At 43.1% G+C, this 22,208-nt stretch overlaps 2 protein-coding genes across 2 annotated transcripts; one reads left to right on the forward strand and one right to left on the reverse strand.

The window, feature by feature from the left end:
- The first annotated feature begins 730 nt into the window (after positions 1-730).
- Positions 731-3,028, forward strand: DYNLL1 (dynein light chain LC8-type 1). The gene is made up of 3 exons (XM_079717120.1): positions 731-825; positions 1,037-1,174; positions 2,707-3,028. The coding sequence occupies exons 2-3, from the start codon at positions 1,043-1,045 to the stop codon at positions 2,842-2,844; spliced, it is 270 nt and encodes an 89-aa protein (XP_079573246.1). The 5' UTR covers positions 731-825; positions 1,037-1,042; the 3' UTR covers positions 2,845-3,028.
- A 2,438-nt stretch (positions 3,029-5,466) lies between these two features.
- Positions 5,467-21,237, reverse strand: COQ5 (coenzyme Q5, methyltransferase). The gene is made up of 7 exons (XM_079717414.1): positions 21,012-21,237; positions 17,318-17,467; positions 13,359-13,580; positions 8,644-8,750; positions 6,944-7,032; positions 6,230-6,341; positions 5,467-6,147 (listed from the first exon to the last, which is right to left on the reverse strand). Exons 1-7 carry the CDS (start codon positions 21,211-21,213, stop codon positions 6,046-6,048), a joined length of 984 nt encoding a protein of 327 aa, XP_079573540.1. The 5' UTR covers positions 21,214-21,237; the 3' UTR covers positions 5,467-6,045.
- Positions 21,238-22,208: the final 971 nt, after the last annotated feature.

A 22,208-nucleotide genomic window follows, 5' to 3' on the forward strand; every position in this document is an offset into this window, starting at 1 on the left:
AAACCCTCTCCCATTTCTGAGGACCTCCGACACCTCCAGTCCCATATTTCAGAGGAGGTCCGGCTGCATAATTTGCATGGACCAATGCAATATGAAAATGTGGCGTCCCTTGTTTAAAAAAAAATACGAATTTCAACAATGAGACAGCAGAGCATCAAACCAAATCCTGGGGCTCCTCTTCTGCGACTGCACGGATCACTTGCCGACTGCACGGATCACTTGCCCACGAAGCCAGCCCTGCTTAAGAGATACCCTTCTAGTGAAGCGATTGGCTACCTCAGTCAGAAAGGGTAAATCCTTCCGACCTGGGATGGGAGGAAGGGACGTAGGATACCCAACTTCCAAAGACAATACTTATTTGAGAACACACTCTGGGACAACTTCCGTAAATTTGGAATCACTTCTCTTGACCTGGGCGGAAGCTTCCTTCGCACCTCTCTAGCCGCTGGGCGGTCCTCGCGACCCCACCCCAGCACCACCTTCGGGGTGTTTGGCCTCATCTCGTGCGGCCCATTGCCGGGGCAACCGACGCCGAGAGCGGTGCATTGTGGTCTGCAACAAAATGCAGGAGAAAGATCCTGAGGGAACCATTGAGTCCATGGGCCAATGGGAGAGTTATGGGGGCTGTGTCAAGCCAATAGGGACGTTCGGTGGGGGGCGGGGCCGGCGGGAGCAGGGCGGGGCTTAGGTACTAGGCGGCGGCGGTTGGCGTGGGGCTCCATAGATGCGCCACGGCTTTAGTAGGGACCGGTCGTCTCGACGGGTCTGAGCCTCGCCAGCCCCTCCCCCAGGAGACCGTTGCAGTCGGCCAGCCCCTGCTCTTTGGTGAGAGACTCGGGGGATTCCACTGTCTGGCTCCGTCCCCTGCCGGACTTATCCCGCCGTTCGGTCCGCGCGGCCCGCGCTTCCTGAGAAGTGGGGTGGGGGGTCGTCCCGGGGTGGCGTGGTGCGGGCGGAGCGGGCCGGGGAAGCTGGCGCCTCGCAGGCGCAGCCCATACCCCAACTCCTCACCCTTTGCCCGGGCCTCGCCCCCCAGGTAACCATGTGTGACCGAAAGGCCGTGATCAAAAATGCCGATATGTCGGAGGAGATGCAACAGGACTCGGTGGAGTGTGCTACTCAGGCATTGGAGAAGTATAATATAGAGAAGGACATTGCGGCCCATATCAAGAAGGTGAGGACAGGGCGCGGGCGTGGGGTTTCGGGCAGTTTGCGCTCAGCTGGGGCGAGTCACAACTTAGTTCTTTCTCCTCGATCCTGCGTCCCCCGAGCAATGGCAGAGATACTTGGGGGACACGCAAAGTAGCGCGGATGTAGAGGTTTCCAGAAAAGGACGCAAATGAATTTTGCGCTTCTCTTGAAGATCGGCCCCTCAGCGCTCGAAGTTTTTTTTTTTTTTTTTTTAATTACCCAGCTCCACGGGGAAAGCGCCACCTAGTAACGGTTTCTAGGATCAGGCAGCAGCGGTTCCCCCTTCTGCATGATTGCTGCGCCCAGGATCCATCTGGGTGCTCGAGAGGCGGGGAGCTGCGTGGGTGTTTCCAGCAGGGCCGAAGGGAGATCTTGCCAGCCTTCAGTGGGGAGTCAGTCGGCAGTTGAGGGAAAGTGGGTGGTAGTGAGGGCTGGGTACTAGGTTGGGGGATTGGTAAATGGCAGTCTGTAGAAAGCTGGCAGGCCTGCCAACTTCTCGAGCTATGTTTTCTAGAAGGGAAGGAAGCTGGCAGCCTAAGCCGTGGGAGGGTTCCAGTCGAGAATGAGAAGATGAAAGACTTCAGATGGAGCAGAAATAAATACCTTTTTGACAAAGGCAGCATCAGTGCGTTGGTCTAGTTTGTAAGAATTTTTTTCCCCTTAATCTAAAAGACGTTCTTGCTGTGTACAATACAACAGTAGCCAAATTTTGCCTAACTCACCAGAGACTTGTAGTACTTTCATAGAGAAGGACTAGCTTTGGCCCCTGCCTAGAGCTACCCAGTGAAACCTAGAGCCTCTGGGGGTGGGGAAAATAGGGAAAAGTTGTTATTGCAGTTTGCTCTCCTTGAGGACCAGGTGGTAGATTAGCACTATTAGGATAGATGTGGGAAGAAGGGCTATTGACAGTAAAGATAAAATTTGACCAGGTAGCTGTCAGGTTCTGCTTCCAGCATTCTTTTTATAGGGACAGTGGAGTGCCAAGTGTCTTGTCCGTTTAAATTTTGATCCACAGTGGTTTAGAAGCTCATTGAGGCTTTGTTCTTTTGGAAGTCTTTTGTTTTCAATAATACTGAAATGAGTTATAATGGGGGTATTTTGGGCTAAATATTTACTATTTTCTTGGCTTTTGTAGGTGCATGTCGTACAGTAGGAGGATAGTTTAGTTCTGTTTAAAAACTAGAGGATAAACTAGAACTATGTCACCTGCTGTTAATGAATAAGAATATTCTAGAAGTTATGAAGGTGTAATTGCCATGATAACAAAGCGCTGTGTCTCTGAGGCTGCCCTTTCTGACTTTTACCTCCCCAGCCCCCATTCCCAGCTTAGCTCAGATGGCAAGTATGTTTGCATTAATGCACCATGTAGGCGATTTGGAGCTGAGGAACATTCTTTCATTCTAAGAATTTGCAGATGCTGACGTTCCTTCTTTCTGCTCTGCTTATCTAGGAGGCAAACTCTGACCTCTGGTTTAGCACTAAAATTCTGTGCTCTTTCTCCTCCCCTTCCCCCAGGAGTTTGACAAGAAGTACAACCCCACCTGGCACTGCATCGTGGGGAGAAACTTCGGTAGTTATGTGACACATGAAACCAAACACTTCATCTACTTCTACCTGGGCCAAGTGGCCATTCTCCTGTTCAAATCTGGTTAAAAGCATGGACTGTGCCACACACCCAGTGATCCATCCAAAAACAAGGACTGCAGCCTAAATTCCAAATACCAGAGACTGAAATCTTCAGCCTTGCCTAAGGGAACACCTCGATCTTTATTGTGTTGTTTTGTACAGGGCATTCTCTGTACTAGTTTGTTGTGGTTATAAAGCAATTAGCAAAACAGCTTACATTTGTATTTATTTTCTATTCCATACCTCTCTGCCCCATGTTTTTTCTCTTCAAAATCCATTCCTTTAAAGAAATAAATGTGTTGGAGAAGTGTGCGTTAATAACGATTTGTTCAAATAATCTAGGGTTGAAGATGGCCTATTGTTTGATCTTGGGTAGCTTGGTGGGGGTGATTCCTTGAAGTTTCTGTGGGATATAATAGACCAGCCTATTCAACGCTCTTGAGTTTCATTCTTGCCCATCCTGCTACTGTTATGCATGGAAGAATACTACTCAGAAGTGCATGTTGAGAAATGCATGGCAGAGAAACTACTGAATTAACTCTTACTCCTAATCTGATGCTTTCCTTAAGTGCTCATTTTGTTAAAAGATACTGCTATGGAGTGTCCTGGGCCTTAGGCCTCAAGTGGTGATGAATGTATAGTAGTTCCATGGTTGTAAAATGGAAATAAGCTAATAAGAAAGTTGGGCTCTAGACTAATTTCCCCTCCCCTGCCTTGGCCAAAGTATACTCTAAAGATTAAAGGTGGTCTTAAAAGGGAAATCTGTTGAGGCAGCCCTCCATGTGATTCTAATAAAGTCTGCAGGAATTTAAACTTATAAGCCTGCTGTGCTGTGCTTTAACTAGCTGTGTTCACATGTGAATTGAAGCTTTCATTAAAAGACCCAATTAAAACTGGATAAGTAAACTTCATTAAAGGTTTCCTGCTATCAATTTTAGGAAGACAAATCTTTTCTATGAATAAAAGTGAATACGGCAGACTTGGCTTTTGTAGATAGGAAATATTCCAGAAGCTGAAACAACCCACGCCCATCCTGGGAAGCTGCAAGGAAGGTCCTGGCTTTTAAGTTCCCCTTTGTTTTCAGTGTTCACATGAGGTAAGCCTTTTTGTTTTAGACCTTGGATCTATGAGATACAATTAGTGTGTCTGAGCAGCCAGGCTAATGCTACACAGAGGGGGTGATAGATCTGAATTGACTGATGATTCCATCTTAAGAGCAGTATTAGGTCTGTAACATCTTTGGGAGGTTGTTTTTCTTTACCAGAACTTGGGGTCTTAAAAGTTCTAGTGAAGTTGATCAATGTTAGGACTGGGAAAGTTTTAGGGTAGAGGGGCAAAAAATTGTTTTACTATTATGGCAATTAAAATGGGAAAAGTTTTTCCCCTGCTTTCCGCAGGAAAGGAGTAGGAGGTAGTGTGGAACGGGACTGCAACTGCAGTGGTTTAGGTTTGTATTTATATGAACAGACTGAGAATGCTCCGGTAATACATCTTTTTTCTACCTCCTTTTCCTCTTTTGTGACCTGGCTGTATTTGTTTGAAGCCCAACAGGTGTTTGGCTTTCAAAGCTGCATCAATCTTGTCGATTTTAGCTCTACTTCCAGTCTCCAGCTGCTTTCAGGCCACAAACAGCTGGACAATGGGAGTTCTAATTTGATCAGGCCCATATCTATCGCCAGGGAGTGACAGCTTTTAACTTTTTCTTGATTCAGATACGAGAATCACATTGCCACTGAGAGAGGACTGGGTTGATGATCCATGAAGTTTTTTTTAGTGCTTGCTCCTTGTTAATTTCAAAGGCGCCAGCTGGCTGAAAACAAAACTCAAAAGTTTTTCTAAGGTTTAGCTTTTTTTTTTTTTTTTTTTGCGGTACGCGGGCCTCTCGCTGTTGTGGCCTCTCCCGTTGTGGAGCACAGGCTCCGGACACGCAGGCTCAGCGGCCATGGCTCACGGGCCCAGCTGCTCCGCGGCATGTGTGATCCTCCCGGACCGGGGCACGAACCCGTGTCCCCTGCATCGGCAGGTGGACTCTCAACCACTGTGCCACCAGGGAAGCCCTAAGGTTTAGCATTTTATCAATTGTTCTTAGGTGCTGTTCTTTGAGACAGGTGTATATAGAGTGCTGTATCTGGAAGCTTTTCAGTGACAAGGGCACAGTCTTGTGAGTGAAGGTCGTGACTCACGTGAAGGGGTAAATGACCCCTTCTGTGCTGGGGCAAGAGGCGGCATATCTGAAGACTTTTCAAATAGCCTTGAACTAAGGTCTCTGCAATTCAACTGCCAGCCAACTCACAGGTTGATTTCTGCAATTTCTTACCAACCCTCCCCCACCCCCCCAAAAAACCCTTTAAGTTTCATCTGCACTGAAAATATTTATGGTCTCATTTTAACATCAAAGAGTGGACTGTATTAAGGAGACAAGAGCTCTGTCCAGCTCTGCTGAGTACTGGAGGGGGTTTGGCTAGACAAATAGTTATCAAACTTTTTTGTTTGGCTATAAGACCCTGACTTCAAACGTATCCTGACAAAGAAGCTCTCTTTGTAAGACGTGAAATCAGGTACATTTATTCTTTCAACGAGGATTTGTCAAGTTTCCTTCATGACAGGCACTGAGGACACAATAGTGGCTTTTGGTAGAAGAACTGAATGAATAGTGATGAAAGTATATTTCTTCCACCTACCTCAAGAAAAAAATGACAAAACCCATGAAAATTGTAAACTCATTTAGTGTTACAGTGCACAGTTCTAGTTGTGATCCTTAGCCCTCTAATTTGGGCCTTGGCTTTTGGCCCCAGACTTAGTCCTAGGCTGAAAGATGGACTTGGGTACAGCTAGGAAGTTTTCTGGTTCAAATCATCATTGGATTCTAATGATTCATTATCCCTCTGGAAGGCAGCACTGGCAGAGAAGCCACAAATACACTTCAAAACTGAGTTTTAGTGCTGGTTTTCCTTAACCACATACTACAGAGCCAAGAAGAATTAGGAGTTAAGCAAAAAGTACAAACCAAATACCTCTGGGAGAAGGCCTGAAGCAGCCCCAAAGGAAAGCTACAATAAAGTGACAGAAGCTTGTTTCTTTCACTTTGAGACTGGTCCCATCAGAACATGAGCCCAAGGCGCACAGCCTTAAGAGGAGATGTTGTGCTGGTCTCACTAACCACATTATCCTTCGGCTCCAGCCTTTTGACAGGATGTGACTGGTTCACACTCCAGGATCTTAAAGGAGTTACAGTTTGAAGCCAGAATGAATGGCTACAATGCCTGATGTTAGATTTTCATAAGTCACCTTCTGAAAACCTGCATCTTCTATCATCTCCTTGAACTCCTCCTAAAACACAAAGAAGGATACAGCAAAAATTGCCTGGATTTCAACTGTAGGGCCTTTGTTGTAAGCTATAGAAGTTTTGTACCTGAGATGGGAACTGTCGGATACTTTCTACAAGGTATTGATAGGACTTCCAATCTCCTGCAATGACCTCTCCCAGGACAGGAATGACCTGGAAGCTATATACATCATAGAGCCTAAACAAAAAGGCAAAAGATTAAGATTAGAACATGACCGTTAATAAGCAAGAAGGTCTAAGCCTGGGATTATAAACTCAAATGTCTATAAGGGTCAAGCAAGTACCTGAAATAAGTGAAGCACGCCAGGTGCAAGAGCCTAGGGAGTAGTGAGGTTGTGGTGACAGGCACAGTTAGGGAGTACCAGAAAAGTGGAGAAGGGGCAGCTACTATTCAGCTCTGACTATTGCCATGTGGGAATATGGGCTTAGCCAGGGTTGCCATATATCTGATTTCTCAAGTGAAGCTGGAAATCTAGATTTTTATGTAAAATTTCCTGATTTTAAAATATGGACATCTACGTCAATTTTTAAAATAGCCATGAGTCAAACAAAATACATATGTGGGCCCACTTGAGTCTCTGGTTACTGGTTTGAGACCCTTCTGGCCTAGGTGTTGTCATTCAGAAATGGTTGACCTCAGAGGTGGCACTGTCCCTCAGGGACTCTGGGACACTGAACTGTGAAGTTCATGCTTATAGCTTACTGGCTATTTTCTGTCCACTTTGGGATGGGAAACCCTTGGCTAGATGAAGAAAATCAAGCCCTGTTAACAATACCAACCTGGATACGAGCGGATTGTTTACTTGGCTGAACTCCAGACAGAGAAACCGTCCTCCTGGCTTCAGGACCCGATGGGCTTCCTGGAGTGCCTGAGCAAGACAGGAACAACAGAACACACTCGTCAGCAGCCCTCATTCAACTCTGGGAGGCTGAGGCGGCGTCAGCTCCTACGGGCATTATAAAAGTTATTTCCCACAGATCCCGTGTTCACTCTCAGCTGGGAAGCTGTAACAGCAGAGATAACCCACAGTCTCCTAAATTTTTTAGGCATTCTGCTGCCCGTGACTAGAGAAGGTTACTTGGAGTAATCTAAACTGACTCAGATTGGTACAACCCCCCAACAGGCGGCAATTTTTGAATGACTTCTCAAAATCACAATGGATATTCCTTTTTGATCCAGCAATTTTACTTCAAGGAATCTATCTTACAGAAATGTTTCTATTGTGGAAATGACATGGGTTATTCATTATGGCACGATTTGAACAGCACAAGATTAGAAGTATCTTAACCATTAATGAGAGACGCTAAATTATGGAATATATATACAAAGGGAATGCAGCTATTAAAAAAAGGAAGAGCCAGTGTTCTTTATGTGCTGACATGGAAAAGTCTGCAGGTATATTTTTAAGGGAAAAAAAAGCAATGGGCAAAATGTTTCATATGCTAATATTTGTACAAAAAAAGAGTAAATACACTTAATATGCACAAGACATCTTTGCAAAGCAACATTAAGAAATTGGTGACAGCAGGGGGAGGAGGCACTGAATGGTTGGGACACAAGGTGAAGACTTTTACTGATATATCCGTTTGTGCCTTTTGAACTTTGAATCTACTAAAATTTATTATTATTTTTTTAATTTAAAAGGAATAATAAACTGGCTACAGACACAGGACAGGTCATAAAAATGAAGCTAAAGTACACCATAAAGGATGTCCCACCCAAAGCAGGCAACTAGGCAACTGGAGTCCACATTACAGAAATGAAACTGGGTGCCTTGCTTACCATCTTCAAATGTTTGAACAGAATGTTCAAGCAGAAATAAAGAAGAGCTGCATCAGATTAAGAGCTGAACATTCCCTTCTTCCTACAGAGGAACCATGAATCTAGCTACCTTCTGCCAAAATAGGGTTTGAGTGCCTTTTTCTCTGTCAGCCTTGGAAATCCCTCTGGTCTGCAGTGTCAGAGTCAGGTGGCTTCACAAGCGAGAGGAAGCAGATGAAATGAGGGAGCAAGACTGACAGTCTCAAAAATGTAAATACCGGGATTTCTCTGGTGGTCCAGTGGTTAAGAATCCGCCTTCCAACGCAGGGGACGCGGGTTTGATCCCTGGTTGGGGAACTAAGATCCCACATGCCACGGGGCAACTAAGACCACGCACTCTGGAGCCCGCACGCCACAACTAGAGAGAAGCCCGCCACCGCAACTAAGACCTGATGCGGCCAAATAAATAAATTTTTTTTTTAAAGATGTAAATACCAACCCAAGCAACAAAGGCTTCTGTGGGGATCTGCTCTGTGTTTTTTTTTCAATTTTGTGGGCAGGAAAATTGGCAATTTAAAGGATTAAGACCTCTAAGTCTGAAACATTCAACTCAGGAGCTGAGCCCAGAGAAGAATCTCTCCCTTTCCTCATTCACGGTGGAGCCACTCCAGGAGAACTAATATCCTGAGTCATGCAAGCGGATGCAGCCATTCATTACCCGATCGATGTGTGTGACATTCCGGATCCCAAAGGCAATGGTGTAAACATCAAACTTGTCATCATCAAAGGGCAGTTCTTCAGCGTCTCCCAATACCCAAGCAAGTCCTGAAAGAGAAAAGCAGTTCTGGCCTCAGTCTGGACAGCTGTCTCCTTTGCACCCAGTGAACTGTCAAACCTGAGGAGGGGGTCGTGGGAAACCCTGAATTTGCAGTAGGCCGGACAGAACTGTGGGTACCGTGGACACCCTGTTGGCGGCTGGCTTGTGAAGTGGGGGCAGTCCTGTGGCAACTAGCCCTTAAACCTGTGGAATCTGACGCTAACTCTGGGTAATTAGTGTCAGAACTGAACTGAATTGTTGGACAGCTGGTTGGTGCTGGAGAACTGGAGAGCTGTTTGGTGCCGGGCAAACATCACACGTGTGGTATCTGAAGTGGTGTCAGAAAATGCACACCTGCCTTCTCCAGTGGATTCCTGGCCACTGTCTTCACGGTGTCCTCCAGTCCTGAGAATGTGAAGCTGGTGCCCTTGAAGTTTAGCAGGAAGTCCCTCCAAGGTTCTCAGAGTAGACACTGGTCACTTAGTTATGCCTTACCCTTAAGCAATTTTTATCCAACTAGGTGTTTTGTGTAAAGCAGTGTGGTTAAGAGCCCAGGTCCTGGGGTTGCCTGTGTTCTAATTCCAGCTTCCCCATTTATTAGCTATATAATGTTTAATAAACTACTTTGTTTCCTCATCTGTAAAATGGAGTCAATAATAGTCCCTACTTCAGACAGTCATTGGAAGTATTCTAAGTATGTAATTTAGTATAATTATATTGGTTCTACTGGAGTCATAGCAAAGCAGAGTGTCTTGACTGCAAGTCTGGTCATGAATTCAGAAAACACCCAAGGGAGCTCCCCATCAGGGTAGCTATGTCCTCTGAGGATCCTGATTTGGCTTTAATATTATTCAACTTGCAGTGAATCAGACATAAAGTATGATATAGGGACTTCCCTGGTGGTGTAGTGGTTAAGAATCTGCCTGCCAACGCAGGGGACAAGGTTCGAGCCCTGGTCTGGGAAGATCCCACATGCCACGGAGCCACTAAGCCACTAAGCCTGAGCACCACAACTACTGAGCCTGTGCTCTAGAGCCCGTGAGCCACAACTACTGAAGCCCGTGCACCTAGAGCCCGTGTTCCACAACAAGAGAAGCAACCACAATGAGAAGCCCGTGCACTGCAATGAAGAGTAGGCGACGCTCGCCGCAACTAGAGAAAGCCCGCGAGCAGCAACAAAGGCCCAATGCAGCCATAAGTAAGTAAATAAATAAATAAATTTAAAATAAAATAAAATAAAACACTTGGCTTCCTTAAATAAATAAATAAATAAAATAAAAGCACTGTCATGTTCGGTGTCTCAATGGAACTTAAAAAAAAAAACTATGATATAGAAGGAAGGCACTATAGGGGAAGGTCAATGGAAATAACTCTCCTGGAAGGCATGCCAGCAGTATTTAACAAGAGCCCTAGTAATAAGTATATCCTTTGACCCAGCTATTTGAATTTTAGGAGGAGGACATTAATGACATCATCATCAAAGCTACTGCTTACTAAGCCCATGATAGCAGGGTCTGTGTCATCACTTTGCATACATTATCTTCTCACATCCTCATACCGACTCTGAGACAGCCATACTATCATCTTCATGTTTCAGGTGAACAAAATTGAGTATCAGAAAGATTGAAGTAGCTTGCCTAAGGTCACACAGATGGATTAGAACTCAGGAAGTTTTATTCCAGAGCCTGTGTTTTTAACAGTTATGGGATAGTACCTCCTACTGTGAGAAGGGTTATTATTTTCTACATTTTATAGATAAGGTAATTGAGATCTAGAGAGCCTAAACACTTGTCCAAATATATAGTCAGTAAAAAGAAAATAATGATGCATGCAAAAATTTACAAATAAGGATGTTACAACATTGTGCTACGTGCAAAAACATCAGAAAAAAAGAAAGATCAACTAGTTACGTAAATTGGTTATGCAAATCATAAAACATCCATATGAGGGAATATCATAAAAAATGATTTTAAGGAAATTTTTTTTTTTTTTTTGGCTGCACCATGTGGCTTGTGGGATATTAGTTCCTTGACCATGGATCGAACCTGAGCCCTCAGCAGTTAGAGTGTGGAGTCCTAATCACTGGACCGCCAGAGAATTCCCAGGAGTTTTTAATAACATGGGAAAATCTCATGATACAATGCTGAATTAAATAAAGCAGGATATTAAATTATATACATAAGATGTTCTCAATTTTATAAAAAGAAAATGATTAGGAAAAAGCTAGGAAGGAAATATATTGAGGGTCATCTCTGGATGCTGAAACTCTGGTTAATATTTACTTCTTAATACCTTTTCAAATTTTTGATTTCTAATATCCAAAATTTTCCCAAATATATCACTTTTATAAACCATCAAATAATCTTTTTAAGGTTCCTGCCCTCCAAGCTTCCATTTTGGGAGGAAGTGTAAGTAAAACACATAATAGTACTACACACAAAAATGCCTTTACACATTAATTTTTTAAACTATTAAATAATTTCTAGGATCTTCCTACTTAGTTTCAAATTTTTTTGCATGATATTTTTTGCAAAGGCATTATTATGGGAGATTGATAAAGCAAGGAGGAAAGATAAAACCATACTATGCAGCATGTAATGATGGATTTCTTGGCTGTTAGGAGAGCCTGAAGGGCAAGCTGTGCTATGGAAGAGATGATTCGAGAGGTGGAACATTACCCATCATTTCCATCTTTGTTCTCCAGTCTTCGTGGCTAAGCACCAGAGAGAAGGGAAACACGTTTCTCAGTAGGAGTAAGAACACGGTGCCTTTGTCTAGAAACACTAGTGACTGTCAGCCTTCTGATCAGTGTTGATGGTTAACAAAAGAGCCCTTCATTTGGGGGGCCAAGTGGGCTGCAGTTCGTCTAGGCAGCTCATTCTGTGGGTGGGAGGAGGAGGAGGCAGCAGAATTGAGCTAAAATAACCATAGACACTCATGGTGGTGGTGGGGGAGGGGAGAAGTGCTGATAGGGACCCAAGGGACTTGGCTTCCTTTGCTGTGCACCACTGCCTCTCACGGGGGCTGCCTGCAGTGCTCGGCCAGCGTGGAAGAGGGCAGTGCAGCGGCTCTGAAGAGCTGGGTAAACATGCTGCAGCTGCCAGATCAGTACTTCTACTGGGGCAAAAAACTGGGGGCAAAAGTATTTCAAAATATGAAAACAAACAGAAAGCCAAATGCAAAATGTATATCTTTAAGCTAGAGCAGAAACTGTCTATTTGGAGGCTGCAACAGGTTCCTGGAGATACCCAGGCATTCTCCCATTGGCCGCTGAGAGTACCGTGCTAGGGAAATTTGAGGAGTACCATTTACGGGTGATTCTTCAACTGCATCAGCTGGGCCCTCTGAGAAACCCACGATGAAACAGAGGTAGGAGGGCAAAAGGTTTTTTTTCTTTTTGGGGACAGGGGGGTGAGAGGAGACCCTGGGAAAAATAAAAAGGAGAGGAAGCAAGGCTGTGTGGGAAAAGCCGTTAGACCTGCAATGGAATATTGCTCAGCCATAAAAAGAAACGAAATTGAGTTATTTGCAGTGAGGTGGATGGACCTAGAGTCTGTCACACAGAGTGAAGTAAGTCAGAAAGAGAAAAACAAATGCCGTATGCTAACGCATATATTTGGAATCAAAAAAAAAAAAAGGTACTGATGAACCTAGTGGCAGGGCAGGAATAAAGACGCAGACGTAGAGAATGGACTTGAGAACACGGCGGGGAGGGGGAAAGTGAGAGTAGCATCAACATATATACACAACCAAATGTAAGAGAGATAGCTAGTGGGAAGCAGCAGCATAGCACAGGGAGGTCAGCGCGGTGCTTTGTGATGACCTCGAGGGATGGGATAGGGAGGGTGGGAGGGAGCCTCAAGAGGGAATATGGGGATGGATGTGTGTATATGGCTGATTCACTTTGTTGTACAACAGAAATTAACACAGTATTGTGAAGCAATTATATTCCAATAAAGATGTATTTAAAAAATAAATAAATAAATCACACACACACACACACACACACACACACACACACACACACACAACCTCCCCCCAAAAACAAAGCCATTAGACCTGGATGAAGATCTGAGAAAGTCTCAGCCCACCCAATGGTGGGGGTCGGGTAGAGGTGCTCTGGAGCAAAGACTGCCTGTAAAAAGAGCCCCACATGGGAAATGTCCAGGCCCCAGGAGCCCTGGTTTGAAAGCTGAAGCAGAGCTTAGTTTTGGGAGGGGGATGAAATGGCTCAAGAACAGGGCATGGGGGTCACTGGGGAGCTGCTGGGAATTAAAAGCCAAACTTGTCTCAGTGTCCAAGAGCTGAGATCCAAAGAGCCAGCCCCCATTCCGGATCTGCCATTTAAATTGTGTTAGTTGAAGCAGATACTTAACCTCTTTGGGTTTGGGTTATCTACCCTGTCACATGTGGCTAATAATCTAACTCCCTGGGTTGCTGAAATAATATATGTAACAGCACACATGCTGGATGCAGCCACACAAATTATCCTCCACTCCTACCTATCTGTAAGTTTTTGAAACCTGGAAAAGAAAGCACTTCAGCATTATACATATTCCATCTTATTTTATAAACATATAAACATCTCCTCTGGGTCCACTTTCTGCAGGACTTACCAGCTTTGTATCCTTGAGCACGGGCTTTCTGTTTTCCAATCTTTAGCATCTCCTTGTTGATGTCACAGACCATGACATGAGAACCGCCCAAAGAATCCTCTTCATTCTGGTACTTTTTGGCAATTTCTTCCCAGGATAAATTTTGTTGGGCCCTTAATTGCCTCTTCTCCTTTCTCTGATGCTGTGCCTGAACATAATTAAGGAACCGGAATGCAATGTCACCTGTGGGAAGCCAACAGGAGGAAAGATCAAACACAAATAAAAACAAAAACCCAGCATTTCTTAAACCCAAAAGGAGCAACAAAGGTACAGGGGTTGAGGAGTGTATGAAAGTTGAAGTTTGTACTCATCTCAACAGTAACTATTTTTTTAATTTTAATTTTTATATATTTTATTTATTTATTTTTGGCTGCGTTGGGTCTTCCTGGCTGTGCGCCGGCTTTCTCTAGCTGCGGCGAACAGGGGCTACTCTTCATTGTGGTGCACAGGCTTCTCATTGCGGTGGCTTCTCTTGTTGCAGAGCACAGGCTCTAGGTGTGCGGGCTTCAGTAGTTGTGGCTCGTGGGCTCTAGAGCGCAGGCTCAGTAGCTGTGGTGCACGGGCTTAGTTGTTCCACGGCATGTGGGATCTTCAGGGACCAGGGCTTGAACCCATGTCCCCTGCATTGGCAGGCGGATTCTTAACCACTGCGCCACCAGGGAAGCCCAGTAACTTTTCTTTTTAACAGCAAATTTTTAACGTCTAAGATTCTTTAAAAAACCTGGACTTCCCTCCAGGATGACCCCACATGCTGCGGAGCAACTAAGCCCGTGTGCCACAGCTACTGAGGCCACGTGCCACAACTACTGAAGCCCGTGCGCCTAAAGCCCGTGCTCCACAACAAGAGAAGCCACCACAGTGAGAAGCCTGCACACCACAACGAAGAGTAGCCCCCATTTGCCGCAACTAGAGAAAGCCTGCACGCAGCAATGAAGACCCAAAGCAGGCAAAAATAAATAAATAAATTAATTAAAAAAAAAAACCTCGGGCTTCCCTGGTGGCGCAGTGGTTGGGGGTCCGCTTGCTGATGCAGGGGACACGGGTTCGTGCCCCAGTCCGGGAAGATCCCACATGCCGCAGAGCGACTGGGCCCATGAGCCATGGCCGCTGAGCCTGTGCATCCGGAGCCTGTGTTCCGCAATGGGAGAGGCCACGGCAGTGAGAGGCCTGCGTACCGCAAAAAAAGAAAACCTTTAAAAAATTGCATATGTAATGCATGGACACATTCTTACTATAAGACTCAATACCTAAACATGTAGAATAAAACATGAAAGTTGCATTCTCTGTCCACACTCTCCAGACATAACAAGTGTTAAGAGCTTAGCGTGCAGCCTTCTAGTCTTTTTCTAATAATTTTTATGACAGTAACATAAAGGTACAGTCACAAGCAACACTTCCCTGCCACACCACTTCCTACTCCCAGTTCAGTTCCCCACGAACCATCCTTCCCAACTCCTTTAACTGTTTATTCTGTTGGTTACAGCTACTTCTTTACTCACCAGCTACTTCTTTACTCACCCCCATCTCTGCTTGCTTTTATCCTCCCAATATATTTTATCACTTTTCATAATTCCTCACAGATACCTTTGTAACCTAGAGTAATAAACTAATCAATATATTTTTTATTTTAATTTTTTCATTGAAGTATAGTTGATTTACAATGTTTCAGGTGTACAGCAAAGTGGTTCAGTTTTACATATATATACATTTTTTTTCTTTTTCAGATTCTTTTCCATTATAGGTTATTACAAGATATTGAATACAGTTCCCTGTGTTATACAGTAAGTCCTTGTTGTTTATTTTATATATAGTAGTATACCTCTGTTAATCCCAATTCCAAATTTATCCCTCCACCCCAGTATTTTCTTATTCCACCAACTACAGACAGTACCTCTTGACTCCCTTCAGCATTCCATCATATATATATTTTTATTCTGTCAAGCCTGATAACATTTTATTTGTTCTGTAGCTACGTCTTCTGTGCTTTGTTGATGGTTTGAGTCTAAAAGCTGAAAATCAAGTGTGTACATTATTGTGACCAGGTAAATATTGTTCGGGCAAAGCCAGTGCTTTCTGGATCACATTTCCCTTTTTATAATGCAGTTTCCTTGTCTTTGTTTATTTCTTACACTGTAAGAAATATATCCTTAAGTTTTTCCATTCTCTCCATCCAATTCGGTATTCTCTAGTCACTTTCCTATATATCTAAATATATGTACTCATATAAAACAACTTAAAAACATAAATGGGGATCATATTACATGCATTGTATACAACTTTTCTTTTTCTTCCCACTTAATATGTCCTTGAGACCATTCCATTGGTATTTATAGTCTTTCCTCATTCTTTTAAATAGCTACCTAATATTTTATAGTATTGATGTATCTTAATTTAAAGCCATTTCTTTTTTTAAAATATATATTTATTTATTTTATTTTTTGACTGTGTTGGGTCTTCCGTGCTGTGTGTGGGCTTTTCTCTTTAGTTGTGGCGAGCAGGGTCTACTCTTCATTGCGGTGCGCGGGCTTCTCATTGCGGTGGCTTCTCTTGTTGCGGAGCATGTGCTCTAGGCTCGCGGGCTTCACTAGTTGTGGCACATGGGCTCAGTAGTTGTGGCTTGTAGGTTCTAGAGAGCAGGCTTAGTAGTTGTGGCACACAGGCTTAGTTGCTCCGCGGCATGTGGGATCTTCCCAGACCAGGGATCGAACCTGTGCCCCCTGCATTGGCAGGCAGATTCTTAACCACTGCGCCACCAGGGAAGTCCCTAAAGCCATTTCTTTATTGAGGTAGAAATCGGTTATTTCCAATTTTTCACTATGACTAAAAATTATGCAGTGAGCATATTTGTAGCTCTACTTTTTCAATGTCTTTTTAAATATATGGGATTACTTTTCAATTGCATTTTCTAAATGGGCAGTTGCTAGCATGTGGTAATGTTACTGGCTGGGGTACATTGGAGATAGAAGCAGCTCTGACTGACCCCCTTCTGTAGCTATCTCTCTGTGCAAGTTTTTGTTTTTGTTTTTGTTTTCAGACTACATGTCTAGAATTTGAACTGTGGGATCCTAGACTGTAAGCATTTTAGATTTTGATAGATTCTGCTAAATCGTCCTCCACCTTACTGCCCTCTGTGCTTCCTTTTGGGTAGAGGGCCACACCAACAAAGCCACACATAAGCATGTTTCAAACATGGACATTAGTCTACTGTAATTTATTATTATACATTATCCTATTAGTATAGATTATGACATTATTACATTATATTACACATTATGACATTTTTCTCTCCAAATGCCTAGTGTGCACCAAATAACAAAGGACCATGCATAAATAAATGAGCTTTTGATATCTGATATCATAGTAGGTTAGGCAGAAAAGTCTGCCTAGAAAGCTTACATAACATGATAAAAGCTCTCCCCCTTCCCCACACCAAAGAAAGAGGGAAAGTGGGATAAAGGTTAAACAGAAGGTAAAATGGTTGTTTAGATGGGGAAATGCCACTGGAGTTAAAAATTGGTCGTTTTACTTTGTAATCCTCTGAATTTTAGAAAAGTGATAGGCACAAAGCTGATATTCTGTGCTTTTGACTGACATTCAGTTAAAAAGAAAAGAGTAAATCTTTCTGAGAAGTGTACTGATTTTCAATTACTATCTTCAGGCTAATGGTAGGTGAGCTAGCTCATTCCAACAAGAGACACTAATTTTTTAAAACTATTTTATTTTTATTTTTTACTTATTTATTTATTTTGGCCACACTGCGAGGCATGCGGGGTCTCAGTTCCCCGACCGGGGATCTAACCTGTGCCCCCTGCAGCGGAAGTACAGAGTCTTAACCACTGGACCGCCAGGGAAGTCCCAAGAGACACTAATTTTTATAAAAGGAGCTTAGTGGTACCCCAGGATACAGAACTGTATGTTACCTGTGCCTCCAGCAACATCCAGCAGCTGGGTCCCCGGAAACGGGCGCATCTTCCAGAGCAGCAAATCCTTCCAAACACGGTGGATACCAAGACTCATCATATCATTCATCACATCATACTTCTTGGCCACACTTTCAAACACCTGATAGACTTGAGAGAAATACAACATGATTGGACTATTCATAAGATTAACCTGGAAAAGTCCTAAATGAAAGAGGAGAAAGCTTTCCCCCCCATGAAATTAACTGTCTGCAAGGTGGAGCCAAGTCATAATGCTTGATGCCCAAATCTTCACCTTAACATTACCCCTTCTAAAAAAGGCTTAAATTACATCATGTAAGAAAGAAGTCAACCTCTTTTCTGTTATCTTAGTTAGCTTTACCTAGGGTCATTACCTTGTAATAATGTCATGCACATACTTAAGTACTAAATAGGTTTCTGTTTTTCTTTTTCTTTTTTTTTGCCACGCAGCTTGGCTTGCAGGATCTTAGTTCCCTGACCAGGGATCGAACCCACACCCTCAGCAGTGAAAGCGCTGTGTTCTAACCACTGGACCGTCAGGGAATTCCCCAGTTCTCTTAGAGGAAGGGGCGGTGGGGGCTTGGAATGTTTCTAATATTATTATAATAAAAGACAACAAAATCCATTAGAAAGACATGACAAATGGATGGGAAGACCTCAGCTCATCTCTGCCAGCATCACTGAGAAAAACCTCATGTACAATTTGGTGGGCAGATGGATGGCAGGATGTGAATCAGGGCCAAGTCACACTGTAGAGGGTCCTCATGACCCTCCATAGGATTAAGGCAGAATGTGGAATCTGGGCTAGCTGAAGAGTTAAGGAATTTACTATCCAATACACTTTAAAGTACAGGCTATATTTAACTTCTTTGCACCTCAATTTCTGCCCACGAGATGAGAATATCAGCTCCAGCCCCCTACCTGCCTGCTGTAAGGCTGAATTAGGTAATGAAGGGGAGACACATTGAGTTCCTCAGATAAAATGTGCTGCTTAGACCCAAAACATTACTGTCCTCTGCTGAATCAGCAGACTACGGAGCCCCCTCCCTTAACTCAATCTTGAATGTCTATTCTCAACCTTGGGATCCTATAAGCTTGCTCTTTGCTTTTGAACATCTTTTGGGGGTACTTAGAGGGACACTAAGGCTCAATCCACTAAGTATAAGCCCTTCTTGCTTTACATGGTTCTAATATACAAGAATTTCAGTTACTGTGGTTTAGTTCAATAATACCAGTCCTCCAGCAACTTCAAATCCAGTGGTATATTAACTGTGACTAATTACATAAAGTACAAATTCTGCTAGTAGTTCTTCAGTCCACAAATCATACATAAATAACAGATATGCATCATGATCAGAAGCCAATAATGTCACTTCTCAGTTTGTAGGTGGTTGGTCACTAGACATCAGTTATTCAGTTCACATGCAGACAGCAAAGCATGTAGTTGTGTTATCTTCTTATCTCAGCTGTAAATCTCTGTGGCATTTTACAAAACTAGATAACTGAAAGAGGAAACTGGCCAATGAAAATGAAAGTGCAACAAAATAATGAAAAGTGATAACCCTGGAAGTGAAATTTGAATATGTCAGTGGAGTTACAGGAGAAACATGACCATGGGAATGTTGATACTGCTGCCCCTCGAGAGGTTTTAGATATGCAGCCAGAGGAACTTTGGGAAAATTAACTTATGGATGTAAATGAGAATGTGGTTGTGATGAAAAGGTTGAAGATGTCCCAGAGGAAATGATGCCAGCAAAAAATTTCACATTAAAGGAATTCTTGGAGATATTTCATGACATTGAAAGTGAAAGGATAAAATGTTAGAAGCTGACTGAACCTTAGAAAGAAGTATGGCCGTTTGCTGAGGCTTGGAGAAGGTGCTCACTCCCTACTGTAAATTATATGACAAAAAGGACGCAAACACTGTTTAAACTACTCGTGGTAAATTTTTTACAAAGGAATAAAACAACTTAATTCTCAATCTTTCTAATTTTTTATTAGATTTTAATTTAATTTAAAATTTTAAATTTAAACAATTAAAAATTCTAATTGTATTAATTAAATCTAATTTTAAATGACAGTGCGCTAAATAAATATCAACTTTACTATTTTTTCATTTCCTTATACATTTATAACTGACAGTAAGAGAGTTTTTGATGTTTGATAATTTTTAAAGGTTCTGGAACAATCGCAATTTTCCCCATTGATCCTTAAGGTCATTGTCATGATTTCAGCTTGCATGGACATTTTTACTGTCCTGCATCATTGTGCAAAGGGAAGATTGCCTGTACTTCAATCTTGGGTCTCAACCTGGAAGTCGTATTTAGCTTACTGGGTAACTCTTCTCCCCGTCATTGTGTGAAATGTTGTTTATACATTGTAAAGCACAATACAGAGGTTAAGCATTATTATTATTTTGGAAGCAACCCATGTGGATTCAAATTCCAGCTATGCCACTTATTAGTAGTTTATTCATCTATACAAACAGGATAAGAGTTCCTACCTCATACGCTTGTATTTATAAGAATTAATGTGAAATATTTTTAAAAGGTTTCAGGGCCTCAATAAAAGTTTGCTATCGTTATACTTGGCTCCATTTATTTCACTCCATAATCAGTTATCAAGCTCCCAATGTGCATCAGGTGCTGAGGATACAGACGTGAATGAGCCACCATCCTAGCTTTCTGGGGATTCACAGTGAAATAAATGTTAATTTAAATTCAGTATTCAAAGAGTTACAGTAGAGCTATGTATAATATTTAGTTAAGGTTCAGGTGAGAGGTAATACAACGTGCTAGTCTATAAGAGGATGGAAATTCAGTTGTAGGCTCTTTCTCTTATTTCCTGGGTGACCATAGGCCGAGTTAAGGAACCTCTCAGTCTCTCATAATGCATCAGAGCCGACAGGACGTTAAATCAACCCTTAATAAGGGCAGAAGAAACTAGATCCATCTGTAATATGGGCATAATACCTTCCTCATTACAAATGGTACAGTTAGAGTTTTTAAAAAGTTCTTTTCCTTTCCCATGCTTATGGTGAACACAAAAAACTGCTCAACAATATCTAACATTTACTGAGCAATTATGAAGTGCCAGGCATTATTCAAAATTCTTCACTGTATGAAGTAATCTAATCTTCACAAGAACTCTATGAAAAAAGTTACTATTATTCCTATCGGGCAAATTTGGAAGCTGAGGCACACAGAAAATAGTTTCCTTCTTTCTTTGTATAAAAGATGGCCTATCCCTTTAGCAAGAGATTAAGAACGTGGGCTCTGTAGTCCGACCAAACTGGGTTGGAATACTAGTTCCACCACTTACTAGCTATGTTAAACTGGGCAAGTTTTTGCTTAGCGTTTAAGCCTCTATTTCCTCATACGTAACATGGGATAGCAATATTCAACATCGGGAAGTTGAAATGAGAATTGTAAACAATGTCTGCACACTGCCTGGCACATCATAAACGCTCAACTGATGGGGTTTTGTGATAATTACTTAAAAAGAGGAAGCGTCTCAGTTTGGCAGGGTTAGGCTGGGGATACTCCTTGGAGGTCAGGACTGCAGAAGATAATGCATCAGAGCCGACAGGACGTTAAATCAACCCTTAATAAGGGCAGAAGAAACTAGATCGCAGACGGTCAGATTCCCCCCTCCCCCCTCTCACCCTTTTCACCTTTGCCCCCCTTCTCCTCTTCCGACACAGTCTCAAACCCGAAGTGCGTTTCGGTTGCCCGCTTCTCTTGGGACAAGGGCCGCGCACCCAGCGGGCCCCTGGGCCAGGAGCTACGAAGCCCGGGAAGCCTGCAGCCCGGCGACACTCGCGACCACTCACGGCAGCAGAAGCTCCGTAAAACCCAGCTCCTGGGGGCCGCCATCTTGACAGTCGGGTGACCGCCGCCAGACAGGATGTCGCGTTGCCTCACTAGATGGCTGACGGCGGCCGGCCAGAGACATTATTAGCTGAAGGCGTCCTGAAACCTGATATTAAGGAGTTCTGCAGGATCTCTGGGATTCTGAGGCTATTTAGGCTTTGAGTACCCGAAATCCCTTTCTCTCTCTCTCTCCAAATTGAATATAGAATTCACCAGGAATGAGCGGACCCTAGGGAGAACCCCCAATCACCTCTGAGGCCACGTCTCTGCATCTTGCCAACCTGTGGTACGAACTTCCAAGATATTGAGTAACTCTTGTATTCTGGTGCAGAAGAGGGCAAACGGAGGTACAGTGTTGTAAAAGGCTAATATTACAGGATCAATTCTCGCAATCCTTGGCGTGCATAAAGAATCACTTGGCTTGATCTTAAAGTGCACATTTCCGGGCCCCAAATACCAGAGATTTGGGATCAGTAAATCTGATATGGATACTGAGAATCTATTTGACCGAACTTCTCTGGTGATTTCTATGAGAGGGATTGGCAGACCAGTCTTGAGAAACATGCTAGACTACTCTGAATAATAAACATAGGAAAGTTTGTTCGTTGGTCTTTCCATTTTATGAACCTAGGAAGTTCATAGATGGGAAGGAAAGCTCTGGCATCTATTTAGTAAGACCAGAAAACACCACTCAGCCTCCCTCTCCTACTATCACAAAGCTACATTTCTAGCTCCAACTGGTATAGAATGAGTGCTTTACTTCAACCCCAGATTTTCCCATTCTTTTCTATGGTAAGGGTAACGTAGAGCATCTTGCGCAAAAGAGGATGGAGGTGGTGAGTTTTATTTGGATTTCTGTATGTTTCTGCTTTAATTTTCTTTAAAGTATGTTTCCTGTAAATGTTTCACAAGGAGAAAGCGCCAAGGACCCTAAGAAACTACTTTGAAAAGGAAAAATCTCTTCTTGGCTTAATGTAACCTGACAGATGGACACCTAC

This window comes from Hyperoodon ampullatus (assembly GCF_949752795.1).
Source record: "Hyperoodon ampullatus genome assembly, chromosome: 13".
Lineage (NCBI taxonomy): Eukaryota > Metazoa > Chordata > Mammalia > Artiodactyla > Ziphiidae > Hyperoodon > Hyperoodon ampullatus.